The following is a 17,065-nucleotide window of genomic DNA, read 5'->3' on the forward strand; positions in this document are numbered from 1 at the left end:
TTTACATAGTTTTCTTTAAGAAAGAAAGAAAGAAAAAATGTACAAAGAAAATTGTCTGTTCCTTTTTCCTGTCTGTCCATTCATTATTAATTCATGGACATTTCCGTAATTAACATATAACAAGACGCGTGTATGTATATATATATATATATATATATATATATATATATATATATGTATATATATATAGATAAAAAAGAGAAGAAAAATCTAGGTAAAATATACGAATTATAGACAGTACAATTTATAGTAGGAGATAATTGTTAATAATTTTTAATATGTTTATACGAAATGTCGAAGTATACTCAGGGTGAGTCATTTTTTAATCGATATGGTCAAATATCCTTTATGGATAAAGCTGCTAGATTTTGAGTAAACAATAACATGTATTGTCATTATTTTATTAAAGTCATTAGTTTATTAAATTGGAAATTTATATTTTAAGCTGAACGAAAATTGTAAAGAATATCGATATGAATCGAATCTGTAAGTATCTTTTAATCGATATTATCGTACTTTGAAATTTAACAAATTATAATAAAGCGATCAAATTTTATTTTGTTATCATTTGATAATTAGTAAAGTAATCGATTAATTTTTTTTCTCAATTTTTTTTTTTCGTTTATATATTTATTGTAATTATTCAAAGTGCGATGATCTTGAACAGCGATAAAGAACATTATTGCTATTACACAGCTTGTTAAACTTGAAGGCGCCATAACTCGATGAAGTATCGATTAAAAGTTACAATGTAGGTTCTCGTTAGATTCGTATTGATATTCTCTATAACTTTTATTAGGCTTCAAATATCGATTTCCATAAAAAAAAAAAAAAAAAAAAGAGAAGAAAGAAAAATATCGTTATGACTTTCGTATCTTGATAATATTGGCCCTTTATAAAATAGTAGTAATAAATATTACATTTCTCTCTCTTTCTCTTAAAATTTAGCTACTTTTATTTGAAACATTCGTTTATTAAACCAATAGGATTTAAAATGTAAGAGATATTCGGCCATATTTTTTAAAACAAGACATTAAAGCAATATATATATATATATATATATATATATATAGGATTAACAAGTGTTTTATTTTCTTAACAACTTGACAAATTTGATAAATATGTAGGCATCAATGTGTTTGATGTTTAGCGTAGAAATTAGTGACAATAGTAGTGAGTACGAAAATCATAACGATGAATCATGTCCTCTCATAAATGATTCTATTAAAGTGTCGCTACAGAAAATGAATTATTCATTTATAGAAGACTTTTAATATTCAAAACGTTATAGCATATTGCTAGGATTAAAAAAAAAAAAAAAAAAAGAAGAAAAGAAATTTTCCCTATAAAAAAGAAAATAGTACACTCTTGATGTAATACATATATTCTTATTATAAATACACTTTTGGATTAGCGTGTGTCGATAGGATAGAGAGGTTTTTTATGGGTTTAACAAAGGATTGACACAAAAAAAAATATTGTTTTACATGATTACTCGTTACACAGCCATCACGTGACACCGTGTGTGTGTTTTTTTTTTTTTTAATACTTTTTTCTAAAAGATCTTAACGTAATAATAATTATTGTTGTTATTATAATATTATTTATTTATTTATTTATTTATTTATTTATTTATTTATTATTATTATTATTATTATTATAATTTTTATTTTTTAAATATAAAAATATTCATTTAATTGTCAAGACTAATAGGGTTAAGGAACAATATCCTTTTCGACTTTGGCATGAATTAAAAATCTCTTTCAATTTTTATTTTTTTAGCATACAGTTTATGCCAAGGTAAGACATTACTGCAATTTCATATAGGTATAAATTAGATTAATAATTATTATTTTTTCTTTAAATATATATATATATGCATTGTGTGTGTATATATATTTATACACACACACATACACAACACACATACACACACACAAAGCATGCCTCGCTTAGTGAAATTATAAATTATGTTTGTTTTTCTCATTGCTCTTTATATTACGAGTTCTATAAATATTTCAATGTTATCTCAGTGACACATCGCATAACACTGCCCAACATAATAAATATTCGTGTTTAAAAAATTAGTTGTATTTTTTAGGGCGCTTTATTGCAAAAATGATAACAATTTTTCTTGCTATCAGCTGTAATTTTGATGATAGGGTATAATAATAGAGTATATAGTTCATAAAAATTCATGACCTTTAATTATATAAAACGTTTAAATAAATGGATCCTATTAGATTCTAAAATTAAATATTATTATGCATGAATGAGAAATACACGCGATGCGTTATACATCATTTTCGTTTTGAAAAAAAGTTATAGTGAAAAAATATAAACTTCCTTTTTTTTTATTCTTATTTTATTATAACATCTTTCATAGCATTTCATTCATTTATTCTTTCTATCTCAAAAATTAGAGCTGATACGATGCTATTTATAAAAATGTTATTTTTGGAGTCGGCCCACCAAACGTACCCAAAGAACAGGTTTAACTTCCGAAGTACCGGATCGAAACTTTTTAATTTCTTTTTTTCTTTTTTGTCGGGTCGTGTAAATTCAAGAGTAAATTCTTTATTACATTAGAAATTCGATATATCATATATCATCGTTACATGTAATTTAGTAACGTTATCACACTGAAAGACATATATATCATATTTTTCATTATTATTCTTATTATTACTATTATTGTTATTATTATTGTTATTTATTATCGTAACTTTTTATTTATTTATTCTTTTTATTTATTCTTTATTATTATTATTATTATTATTATTATTATTATTATTATTATCATTATTAAACACATCTGCAATCGACAAACATCACGCCAATGTGTTTATTCTTCTCAACATAGAAACGGAGAAATAATTAATCGAAATAATACCTTTTCAAATTGAAGAATAGTCGGCTAATTGCTAATTGTTTTTGAGTATGCACTTCGCTTTCATGTAAATAACAATAACAATAACAATAACAATAACAATAACGACAACTACGTTTCAATTAAAGTATCAAAGCATTTCTCATTCGATAATTATTGTAACTGTCATTGGGTATATAAAACGTTTTATATTATATCGAGATTGAAATAATTCAATTATTAAATTTGTTAATTAATAGTTCTAATTGGGAAGTTATGTCAGCGATGGAAAAAACAAAATAAAAATACAAAAATTACGCTGCCTAAATTACATTGGAAACAGAAAGAGAGAGAAAGAGAGAAAGAGAGAAAGAGAGAGAGAGAGAGAGAGAGAGAGAGAGAGACAGAGAGAGTGAAAATATTTTGGATAATGAATCTCATTAAGTTTATTAAAAAAAAATATTTTTTTTTCAAACAAAAGAAAAGAAGAAAAAAATATATTTACACGCGTACGTATATGAAGGGTGGGCTAAAAAGTTCCAAGGTGATTTTTATAAATCGATCACTCTTTTTCTAGGCCTTGTTAGACTAATTTCTATTGTTATTTTCTTTTCTTTCTCGTTATCTTTTCTTTTTGCTTTCTATTTCATTTCTTTTTTTTTTTTAATTTTTTTTTCCTTACCTTCTTAAGATTGTAAAATTGCACAAAAACTTAGAAACTTTTAGTCTACCCTGTATATATATATATGCATTTTGTGAAATTGTAACGTTTGTAAACGTTCATGCTGCTAATTTTATGAAGATTTTCTATATCCGCCTAAAAAGAAAAAATGAAAAATAATTAATAAATAAAACTGCATAGCTTGGCGTGCTTTTACTAACGATATTCAAACGATATATAAGCAATTCGAGTTATGTATATATTCAAAGTTTTTTTTTATAAAATATAATTATTGGCATAGTGTAGGCAGTATTTCGATGTATTTTTCAGTTCGCTTTCAGTTAAATGGCTATGTACATACATATATACATACATACATACATACATACATACATACATACATTCATAACATAGTACCGAAGGAAACGAATCATCTTATCTGCGTAGAAACTGCATATCTTCGTTGCAATCATATGCATGAAATTTTCTAAATATAATAATAGCTCGAATGTAAATATGATTATTGATATTTATTAACATTGTTGATAATAAAGAGCTATTATCAGAAAGGGCTGGAGAAGACAAAGAAAAAAAAAAAAAGCACTTATATTTATTGGATCAGTATTTTTATTAACTATCAAATGGACACGTATTTTGTTAAATAAATCGTTTATTAAATTTATAAAGATTAATTATAAATTATATATGTCCATTATAAATAATAATAAAGTATTAAAAATTCCGTCACTATTATTACGATATATTCTTACAAATACCGATACATATCTTTTTAAAAATACTAATCCAATAAAGAGAATAGCCATAGCTGCACAAAAAAAGAATCGCTAATGATTACGTTCAATTCATATGACATATTAGTTCGCATCACTCATATTTCTTGTACGAATAAAAAATTCACATGACGTCGATAAAGATTTGTATTTGTGTACGTGCGTGTCTGTCTGTCTATCTGTCTGTCTTTGACATTAATATGGCAGCCAATATCAGATAATAATACCTGATCATATTTCATACGACACGTACGAACGACGATACGATACGATACGATATGATATATATATATATATTAATTATATATAATATTAATTATTATATTATATATTATATATATATACACATAAAAATTTATATATTTATATAAATATATATATATATTATTTTTTTTGCTTTTAATTTCTAAAATCTTTCTTCTTTTTTGATTCTCTGTCATAGGTGAAAATTTGGGTTGCTTTGGTGGTAGTAAAAAGAAAAAGGATGGACAACCAGTTCAAAAGGAGAACGCAACGTCACGCACGACGAGCCCAAGAACGGAACCCGTCAGAGGGATGGAGTTACTCTGGCAACCGGAAGTCGTTCAGTCTTATTTAAGCCTTTTACAGACATGCTCTAATCCGGAAACATTAGAAGCTGCAGCGGGAGCATTGCAAAATCTCGCTGCTTGTTACTGGCAACCGAGCATTGAAATTCGTGCAGCTGTAAGGAAGGACAAGGGTCTTCCTATTTTAGTCGAATTGTTAAGGATGGAGGTACGTATCTCTGTTACGAGAACAACTATAATTTCTTTATTTATTTGTTCATTCGTTTATTTATTTATTTCATTCATTCGTTTATTCCATAACGATAGGTAAAACATTTCTGTTCGTTTGATATAAATTTAATTGTTAGACAATAATCAAAATTCGTATAATTCGTGTAATAAATATATTATATTATTTATTGCTATTGTAATATATATTATAATTTCATTCAAATTAATACAAATATATAGTAACGTACGATAATTATATACTATTATAATTAGTGATTATAAATAACATATTACTCGTATAAATTACACTGGTATAAGTAACGTTATATTAATAATAAGCATACTTATTGATACTATTATTACTGTACTATATTATACTATCTTATAATTATAGTATAATATTACAGTATAATTATAATTACATATATAACAATATATGATACTTTTAATAATTTAACAATATAAATAATACTGTAAATTTCACATTACATCTACATTGTCCTGTTTCTTTTTTTCTTTTTTTTTTTTTTTTCTTCACACGATAAAACGAATTTACGATACTAATTTTATACCAAATGAATTTACTCGTTCCTTCGTATCATTCATTTTCTTTTTTCTTTTCTCTCAGGTGGATCGAGTAGTTTGCGCAGTAGCGACTGCCTTGAGAAATCTCGCGATAGATCAGCGCAATAAGGAGTTAATTGGTAAATATGCGATGAGAGATCTCATTCAGAAGTTACCCTCGGGAAATAATCAGCATGATCAGGGGACGAGCGACGATACGATAGCAGCAGTACTTGCGACTTTGAACGAGGTCATTAAAAAGAACGCCGAATTTTCACGATCGTTGTTGGACGCTGGTGGTGTCGATAGGCTTATGAACATAACGCGACAACGTCAAAAATATACACCTCGTGTTCTCAAGTTCGCAGGTAAAAGAAAAAGAAGAAAAGAAAAAAGACAACGAAAGCAGAAATTCATTTATGTCGATAGACTATTTTGATTTTTAAAACGAAGCGATTGGGAATGATAAATAAATAAAACAAATCAATATGTTTTATTTCATTTCTTTTTCAATTTTTTAGGACAAGTCCTTTTCACCATGTGGCAGCATCAGGAATTACGAGACGTTTATAAGAAACACGGTTGGAAGGAACAGGACTTTGTTACGAAAACTGTCGCAGCTCGAAACTCCGGACCTAATTCGCCAAATAACGCCAACAGGTATTGGATTACTATGAAAATCATCGTCAATGTCATGAGAGACAAATTTTATGATTTTTGTTTCTTTTCTTTTTTCTTATATATTTTTTAATATATATATATATATATATATATATATATATATATATATATTTCATATATACATATACAGAGGTGAGTTTGTTAAAGTATTATAAGTTTATATCTGGGAAACAAATTATTTTAGAGATAAACGTTTCATACGAAACAATTCACTGTCTTAAAAGAGGGAACATAAAATGGTATCATTGATTTGACCTTGTAAATCAATTCTGAAGATCACACGAAGCTCCCGTTTACATTTTTAAATACAAAATTATATCTTTTTATTGTCATATTCATATAAACGACATTTAAAACTGAATATTTCTCGTATAAATTATTGTATTATTAAATTTTAATGTATATTAAATTCCAAAATTGATATGTCTTCATATAAATACATAAGCCGGCGATATTGTAATTTTAAAGTCTTATAAAGTACTCGTAAATTATTCAAAATGAAAATATATTTCATTATAGCGTTTTGTTAAAATATTATAATCAAATAAGTTACAAGAATATTGAAAAAACGAGAAGGTTTTCTTTTAAAGAAATTAAAGATCGATCTCGTATGATCTTCGAAGACATTTTTATCCAATGTAAAATCAATGATATCGATTTACATCCACCACCAGCTTCTCTTCGAAATGAAAAATATTTGTTTTTTTTTCTTTTTTTTCTCTAAATTGATTTATTCTCGTGATATAAATTTGAAACACTTGAATGTATTCATCCCCTGTATATACATATGTATGTATATATAGATAGATACTCTCTGTTAATTAATTTTTAGTTCTGGGACTCTGCTTTTAATTCAGTTCTATACAATACAATTGAAATTTACTCGATGATATTTATTTTTTGTTTGTTTTTGATTTATTATATTTTGATTTTTTTCTTGTTTTCTCTTTTTCTTTTTTTCTTTTTTTTTTTGTTTTGAGAGGTAGTGAGAGGAGTTATGAGTTTTTTTTTTTTTTGTTTTCGTTAAATTTTATGCAGAGTCCCAAAAGTAATATTTGGAAACGTTTATTCCACGTTAAATGTAGCTATGATTGTAGCACATTGAATCGACCAATGGCGAGCCAGGGAAGTACGAGATACGAAGATCGAACGATTCAAAGAGCTAATATTAATTCAAATAACGTTGGACGACCTACGATTTACCAATCTGTAAGTAATGATATGCAGTAGCGTAATTAATTATAATTAGTGCATTATATATAAAGATATTTTTTTATATATACATATATACATACATAGATACATACATATATATACACACATATATATATATATGTGTGTGTGAGCGTATCGTATTGAATAAAAAAAGAAAAAGAAAAGAGAAAGGAAAGAAAAAAAGAAAAAGAAGGGAAATAACAAACAAACAAAGAAATAAGAACAATTTTAACCGATATTATAATCGTACTTGGCAATTATAAACGTAGAAAGGGAATAATGTTATACTTGAAGAAAGTTTTAACAGTATACATATATATATATATTTTTTTTTTTATTAGTATATACATAATTTAAAAAGAGAATTTTAAAAGGAAAGAAAGTTTTCTCTAGATAGGTAGTTCTAGATTATACACACATATACATATACACGCACACACACACACACACACACACACACACACACACACATATATATATAAATAAATATATATATATATGTGTGTGTATACGCAGATATAATACATATACATATATACATACGATATTAGGAGATGGGATGTATATTTTATAGAATTTTTTTGAATAAGTGCCAACGTGTTATAAAGGATATTTTCCTTTTCTTTTTCTTTTTTGTTTCTTTTTGTTTCTTTTTTTTTTTCTTCTTTCCCCGCCACCCCCAACTATGTGATAATTATACAATACATTTTTAAGGTGTTCTGTCCTCTCATAGAAATCGTCATATGAAAATCTTTTTTCATAAAAATAATGAATTTATTGCGAATTCGTACGATGGAATGATTCATTTGTAATAAATAATAAGCACACGATATATTTAATGATATTTATAAAGCTCTAGAAATACATTTGTATACATATAACGTGAAAGATATTATTAACATTGTATGTAATTTACACGAACGAACGATGATCCTAATACGATACTCCTATGTATTTTTATTTTATTTTTTAATTATTTATGCATGTATTAATGATCGTTCGATTGTCATTGGATTAAAAAAAAAAAAAAAAAAAAAAAAAAAAGAAAAATGAAAAGGATGAGAGAAAAAAAGAAAGGAAATATAACATTTCCGACTTCGTACACGCGCACACACATCGATTCTGTATTAATACATTTCGATTAATTTCTTTGCTAGATAAGTAAGTAAATAGAATATATATATATATAGAATTGATCGTAAATTTTCATCATTAGACAGAACATATCGGTGCAGAAAATCCTTAAATAACGCAGAACGTAATTTATAGAACGACAACAATAGGATCTGATTTAAATCGTTAGAAGTACTCTATCTCGACATACAAATATATATATATATATATATATCTTAACATATGAAACGATAATGTCCATGTAACAATATCGTTCGCGTTTATAGATTGATAATTAAAGAAAAGAATAAATAAATAAATAAATAAATAAATAAATAAATAAATAAATAAATTAAGAGGGAGATGAGGTACGTCAAACGAGAAGGGTCATTCGCTACCACCGCGACAAAAATGCCGTCCCTGCCATGGATCAGGATAAGAAGTTGTTTCTGTCGAAAGTTTTTTATAAGAAAAAAAAAAAAAAAGAAAGAAAATAAGAAAAAAGAAAAAAAGAAAAGTAAAAAAAAAAGAACTTTCAGATCAATGCACTTTTCTTAATGCACTTATCAGGTCCCCCCACCCCCTCCGTTCTCACTCATGACACAATACGAAGTAAAAAAAAAGAAATAAAAGAGAAGTAGAGAAAAAAACAAAACGAAAAAAGAAGGAACAAGAGAAAAAGAGTGGAAAGTAAAGACAGTAAAGAAGCGAGAGAGAGAGAGAGAGAGAGAGCGAGAGCGAGAGAGAGAGAGAGAGAGAGAGAGAGAGAGAGAGAGAGAGAGAGAGAGAGAGAGAGAGAGAGAGAAGACGAACCAAAAATTAAATTAAAAAAAATTAATAATTACGTAAATAAATAAACAAGTAAATAAATAAATTAATCATTAATCAATTAATTAACTAAACAAACAAACAAATAAGTAAAAGCGAAACTACGCCGAAAAAACAAACTAAAACAAAGGGAAAAACGATTAAAAAAAAAAAAAAAAAAAAGAAACAAAACAAAAAGAGAAAAAAGCCCCCCCAGAGCTTGTATACTAACCGTTGGCTTGTGTGTATGTTGCAGCAGCCGAAACCCGGTGAGCCGCTCTACGCGCAAGTTAACTTGGAGAAGAAAAAGAAGCGGCAATACGAGCTGGGGGTGGGCCAGGGCGGTGGCGGTGGAGGTGGCGGAGGCGGCGCCGGTAGCGGTGGTGGTGGTGGTGGTGGTGTTGTTGGTGGTGTTGGTGTTGGTGGTATCGGTGGTGTTGGTGTTGTCGGTGGTCAGAATCAGGGACCGGTCGGTACGGTATCGAGCGTTACTGGTGGAGCTGGCGGAACGCCAGGTACCACTCAGTGGATGCCTGATGGCGTCTCTATCGGTGTCCAAGATGGGACATCAGGAAATGCTACCGTTAGTATACCACCAAGTTCAACGGCAGCATCTGCAGGTGATTCTTGGGTATAAAATGCGTCCTGTAAACTCGCGAAATTTTTTTTCGATACGATTCATCGAACGAAAGGATCACATCAACGTTTGAACTATTTCATATTCGACGACGACGGCGACGACGACGACGACGACGACGACGACGACGACGACGACGACTGCTGCTATTATTACTATTACTACACTACTACTATTACTACCACTGCTACTATTATTACTACAACTATTACTATTACTATTATTATGAATACTACGACTATAATGCGTTCTTCTTCCACAAATTTTTCGTCCTCGTCGTTATCTCCATTATTATTATTATCATCATCATCATCATCGTTATCATCGTCATTATTATTGTCATTATTATCGTCGTCATCGTCATCGTCATCATCATCATCATCATCATCATCATCATCATCGTTATCATCATCACCACCATCTTTTACTCCGAGCCTGCTCGTCGTCGAGCACAGCGAAATATATGTACGTCTACGTTCATCGGCCATTGAAGAGCTAGGACGATTCAAGGAGGAAGAAGTCTTTTACGTTCTTTCTTTCTCTCTGTTTTGTGACGTTGAGAGAAAGAATGAAGAAAGAAGAAAAAAGCTTTTCAAAAGTTTTACCTGTCGATACATCATAGCGCTCTCTTAATACCATTTGAATCAGCGACCCCCGTAACTCCTTTCTTCTTTACGCCTGATTGTATATACATATTTATATATATATATATATATATACACATATATATATACATATGTGTCAGTGTTCCACGTAAACGCAAACATTTGTTAAGATACATAAGTATGACTTGAACATACATACATACATACGTACATACATACATACATACATATATGTATATATGTGCGTGTGTATATATACGAACATACATATACAATAATGTATTATTATTATTATCGTATTATATCAGTGAAATGCGAAAAAGAGGAGAATTCAAAAATGCACTCTCTTGCACCCTTTCTTTGATCTACGATGTCTAACAAACAAAAATGGCGACTCGTCCGACCACATCCGCAGCAACAGTAGTCGCACTAATGGCTCTAAAGATATAATAAAAAATAAATAAATAAATAAATAAATAAATAAATAAATAAATAAATATACAAACAAGTAAAGGAAACTTCATTGCACAATTCTAAATTAATATGTGTATATATATATATATATATATATATATATATACACATATACATACGTACATATATACAAATATATAAATATACATGTACATTTTATGTCGCATCACCAAATGCGACGGCGATGAGTATACCAGTGAGCGTACGCTATTGTTTGCATTATTATAAATAAGTGTACGTATTAATATACGATTAGGATATTATATATACATATATATATATATACATATATATGTGTGTGTGTGCGCGTGTGTGTTCGACTGAAGGAATAAGTGAGAGAGAAAGAGAGTAATAAATACATACACACTCACACACACGGACATACGTATATACACATATAGCACTATATATAAAAGTGTAAGAATGAAATGGAATAATTAAGTGTACGTGATATATATATATATATGTAATATATATATATACAATATATATATATACATATATATAAATAATATAATTATTTGTATTAATATAAATTTTGTCGAGGCTGTGGGTGTGGCATGAGGATGGTGATGAGATTTATAAGCTGCACTATTATTACGAACATAGTCTTTGTTTTTACGGCGCATGGGTTAAAAAAAATATATATACATTATATACATTATATACGTACACATATACACACATAACATAGGAAAAGAGATAATATTCCATGTATATGCAAAAAGAAAAAGAGGAAAAGAAAAAAGAAAAGATGCGTGTGCCTGCGAAAAGAAAATAATGTGTCTCTGCTCGTGTTCGACGTCGGATTGTCCCTTATCTATGCGTGCAATTGCGCGAATATAAGATTTAAAAAGAGATGGCCATTGCTAGCCAGAGAATAATGAAAAAAAAAAAGAAAGAAAAGAAAAGGAAAGGAAAATTAAAAAAAAAAAAGAAATTAAAGTAAAGTAAAATGAAGAAGAGGAAAAGGATGAGATGAAAGATAGAGAGAGATCGACAAACGATAAATGTCGAATTTATAGATAAATATATATATATATATATATATATTATATCGCGCTCGAATTTATGTAATTATTATTAAGAAGAACAACAACAAAAAGAAAGGATAGAAAATATTGCTATGATGGAACGAAAAGATTTATAAAGAAAAAAAAAAAAAATGGCAGCGGTGAAGATCCATAATCGTCTTTGAGATGGAAAATAGATTGAAAGAAAAAATGGAAAGAAAGAAGATGGTGAATAATGTAATAACGTTATCGACTGGTTGCGAGAAGAAAACATTATTGATAGTCGATATATACATATTATATATATAATATATAATATATAAAATATAATATATGTATATATATAATATATATGTATATAATATATATATTATATATATATATATCCTTGTTCTATTTCTTAAATGATATTACGACAGTTGACGAATGATGTTTGCGAATGATTCGATCGAACGTAGCGTTGAATACCAAGAATTAGAAAAAAGGAAAGTAAGAAAGTAAAATGAGAAAGATAGAAAGAGATAAATAGATAAATAGAGAGAGGGAGAGAGAGAAAGAGAGAGAGAGAGAATTTAGAGTTATAGAGCTTTGCTCTTATGCGCACATTAAATAAGAGATTGCATTTGATTTCAAAGCAATCTAATTGGCTCGATCGATAGGGCCGTTCGATCGTCCGTTACCGATCATATTCGATGTTCGAAGTTAATCTCTCGTTGTTTAAAAAAAAATATATATATATATATATATATAATAATAATAAATAAAATAAAATAGAAAGGAGGACACAACAAACGAACGAGCGTATACGTAAATACTCCCAAACTCGTCTCACGAGTCGTCTGACTGACTTATCGATCATATGCATACTTGTATATATTAATAGTAAAATTATTATTCTCATAGATACATACATACATACATACATATATACATACATACATACATACATATATACATACACACACATACACACACAGGCGCGCACCAATTTTTTTTTTAATTTTCTAATCAACTTTATATAACTACGATGACTAAGGGAGAGGGTAGGCGGTGACGAAAACAAAACCAAATAAAACAATACAAAACAAAATAAAAGAAAACAAACAAAATGAAAAAAAAAAGAAAGAGGCGAACGGAGATAGAGAATGTGCGAAGAGAATGTCTATATCGATGGGATATAATTAAAATGAAAAAAAAAAGGAAAAAAAAAGAAGAAAAAAAAAGAGAAAAAAAAAAGTACCAAATCGCATAACAAAAAGGCTATATACAGCACCCGCGTGTATAAACAAAGAGCACCCGTAAACAAAAAAAAAAAAATAATTAGTCTATCACTTGTATCGTACACGCTCATTTTAATCTTCTTTAAGATATGGGGGATAATTGTCGAAGAAAGTTTTATAAAAAGTAGGAGAGAACCAAAAATAAAAAATAAAGAGAAGACGAAGAAGAAAGAGAAGAAGGTGGAGGAACTGGTAAACAAAAAAGAAAAAAGAACAAAAAGATAAGAAAAAAGGAAACACACTTTTCGAAGATCACGATTCGTTGAGAAAATTATTCTCTCTCTCTCTCTCTCTCTCTCTCTCTCTCTCTCTCTCTCTCTTTCCCTCCCTCTCTCTTCCACACCCCCAGAATCTCTCCATCGTTTCTTCGTCACCCTTAAAATATCATGAAAGATCGTAGAATAAGGGTAAAACAAGGGAAACGATAACGAATGAAGGGAGGGAAGGTGGGGGAAGGTGGAATAAAGGAGACGATGCAAGGGATGAGAAAGAAAACGAAAATAAATAAATAATAAAAAAGAAACCAACCCTTCGAGCTTATTCTTCGGCTTGAGAACAACTTCGATGTCCGATAAAAACATTTTTGCAATTTACTTGTAACACACGTACATAAACTTAAATATATATATATATATATATATATATATATATATATATATTTACAAGGTGGATTAGGGATGAGAGAGGGATGAGAATGATGAGGGTGATAGATGTGTTAACAAATTTATCTAATCAATAACGTATAGTTCACGCTGTATAATAATCGTATGTGAAATATTTTTAAAGATTTTGGACCATTTCGTTCGATGGACGATGTTAAATGAGAAAAATGGATAAGGGTTGTTGGGGTGGTAGGGTGATGGATGTGGAGTGGGAGAGAGGTTGGAAAGTTGGGACAATAGTAAAAGAAAAGAAAAGAAAAGAAAAGAGAAGAGAAAAAAGAAAGAAAGAAATAAGAAATTTGTCGACGGGGGTTGTTGCTTTATGCAAGCCATGCATACGTATGTAAGTACTTTCTTCGTACGTTTCAAGGCCATCCTTATGTATCACGATAAAAATTCGCGCGCGCTCGGAATCTCAATGGCAAGTGTGGCAACTTCTTTTCTTTTTTTTTTTCTTCTTCTTATTCCTTTTTTTTCTTTCTGCTTTTTATTTATTCATTCGTTTCTCTTTTAAAGAGAAATAAAATGAATAGATGAATGAATAAATGAATAAATAAATAAATAAATAAATAAATAAATAAATAAATAAAGAGAAAAAGGAAGAGGAAAAGTAAAAAGAAAGAAAGGAAGAAAGAAAGAAAGAAAGAAAGAAAGAAAGAAAGAAAGAAAAAAAGAGAGAGAAAAGGAGAGGAGAATCTAATGATGGGATCGACAGCGAAATATGTTCTCTTATAATTTAAAAAATTGCCATAAGAGAAAACAAGAGTAGAAAAAATCTCACGATAAGAAGTGGTGATTATACCGACGAGATGGTGTGCGATTACACACATACACACACATATGCAAACATACACCATAGAATAGAGTCGAACATGTACAGATAAACACACACGCACACACTCAGGCAAGGAAACTATTTTCCGATGGTCCATGGACGACGAAAAAAAAAGCCTATAATAATAATAAAATAAAATAATAATAATAATATAATAATAAAAAAAAATAATAATGATAAAAGTATATATAATAATAATAATAATAATAATAATAATAATAATAATAGTAATAGTAATAGTAGTAATAATATAATAATAATAAAAATAAAATTAATAAATAATAATAAAAATGCGTAAAAAAATGAAACACGAAAAAAGAGATAAACGCATGCACGTTTTATCTATTACATTACACGTATCACGACAGACGCTATACCACTCTCAAGGACACGATGCACCAACCACCTTTTCGAGAGTTAGCGAGCGTACTTACTTACTTACATATGTACTGCTTCGATCGATTCGATCGTTACGGAAGATTTTGATATCCCTTTTTTATTCATTTTGTGTGTCTATACCTCGTGAACCAGCGATTTATAATTTTCTACGATGATAAATAAAATATAAATAAAGAAAAAAAATATTAATAATAATAATTAATAATAATGAATGAGAGAGAGAAAGAGGAAGAAGGAGAAAGGGAAAAAAAGAAAAATAGAAGAGGAAATAGAAACCAAAAACTTTAAAGAAACCGGCAGAGAAAAAGCCAAACGAAGAAAAAGAAGAAGAAGCTTTGAAAGAGTTAAAGACGGAAGACTGTTTAATTGATTTTATATGAAAAGATAAAAAGAAAAGAAAAAAGCAAAAAAACACACAAACACACACACGTACACGTACATTCAAAACAAACACATGTAAAAAAGAAAATGAAAAGAAGAGAAACGACAAGGGTGCAATGAACACGATAAACAAAATTGCGTTTTGCTAAGGAAAAGAAAAAGAAAAGGAATAATGAATAAATAAACAAACAAACAAACAAACAAATAAAATAAAAGAAAAGAAAAAAGAAAAAGTACTCGAGTATTGGGAGATCTTATTTGTCCCATGTTTTTAATGGCGTCTTATCGTTAATATTATATAAATATACACACATATACGTAGACACTATACATCATTCATATTCATTACATTCATTCATACATACATATATACATACATACACATACACACACACATATATATATAATTATATTTATATATATATTTATAAGGCTGATCAGTTTAAAGCTAAGAAAAAAAAAAAAAAGAAATACATATGTATACATGGATAGGCATGTTTAGCGCGCCGCATCGCACAACATATACAGGGATAATATTGGAAAGGACATGTAAATGAAAAATCATTAGATCTTTCCTTGATGGGGACATTTTCGTCGTAGATTAGAAAGAAATTAAATATTATAAGATAAAGAATGAAGGGAAATGACAAAAAGAAAAAGGAGAAGAAAATGGAAATGAAAAAACAAATTTCAAGGATTATATGAACAAGAAATAACAAGAGGAAGAAGAAGAAGAAGAAGAAGAACAACAAGAACAAGAAAAGTACGAATCGATTATGTCAAACGATTAAGAATTGTTTTTATTGAATATGGTAAGAGGAGAAGCCATGAAAATATAGGACGACTCATTATTAATCTTCTCACATTTTTATCTGTACGCACCGTTTCTCCTCCTCATTGTATTATATGCATAAACGTCAACAACAATGGCTTATATATACATATATATATATATATTTATATGTATGTGTATATATAAGATATTGACGCTAATCACATTTGTACAAAAATCGCTCGAATGCAGAACTTTTCGTATTTCGATGGACCGATCGAGAAAATCGTTTCTATCACTTAGAATATCCATGTCTCGTGGTATTATGATAAATGATCTTCCATTTTGTCGGAAGAGAGAAAAATCGATTCTAATCTCTGACTCTCTCTCTCTCTCTCTTTCTCTCTCTCTCTCTCTCTCTCTCTATCTCTCTTTCTCTTTCTCTCCGTCTCTTTTGTAATAATTTTATTCAATATTAGATTGACATCGTGTTTTAATATTAATAAGCATTGAATAGGTTTTTAGAGATTTTGTTTTTTTTTTTTTAT

The 17,065-nt window shown here is 28.6% G+C and overlaps 1 protein-coding gene across 19 annotated transcripts in view; it reads left to right on the plus strand.

Moving 5' to 3' along the window:
* LOC122634859 (catenin delta-2) overlaps positions 1–17,065 on the plus strand; it is a 69,052-nt gene that overhangs the window by 40,022 nt on the left and 11,965 nt on the right. For 12 of the 19 annotated variants that reach the window (XM_043824230.1, XM_043824219.1, XM_043824224.1 and 9 more), the window contains 5 exons: positions 1,783–1,800; positions 4,764–5,077; positions 5,708–6,011; positions 6,165–6,303; positions 7,410–7,533. In XM_043824230.1, the coding sequence (XP_043680165.1) occupies positions 1,783–1,800; positions 4,764–5,077; positions 5,708–6,011; positions 6,165–6,303; positions 7,410–7,533 (899 nt within the window). Of the gene's footprint in view, positions 1–1,782; positions 1,801–4,763; positions 5,078–5,707; positions 6,012–6,164; positions 6,304–7,409; positions 7,534–9,715; positions 12,034–17,065 lie in introns of those variants that run through there. The other 7 variants (XR_006328493.1, XM_043824221.1, XM_043824236.1 and 4 more) reach the window with 5 other exon arrangements.

Source organism: Vespula pensylvanica, chromosome 16, assembly GCF_014466175.1.
Source record: "Vespula pensylvanica isolate Volc-1 chromosome 16, ASM1446617v1, whole genome shotgun sequence".
NCBI lineage: Eukaryota > Metazoa > Arthropoda > Insecta > Hymenoptera > Vespidae > Vespula > Vespula pensylvanica.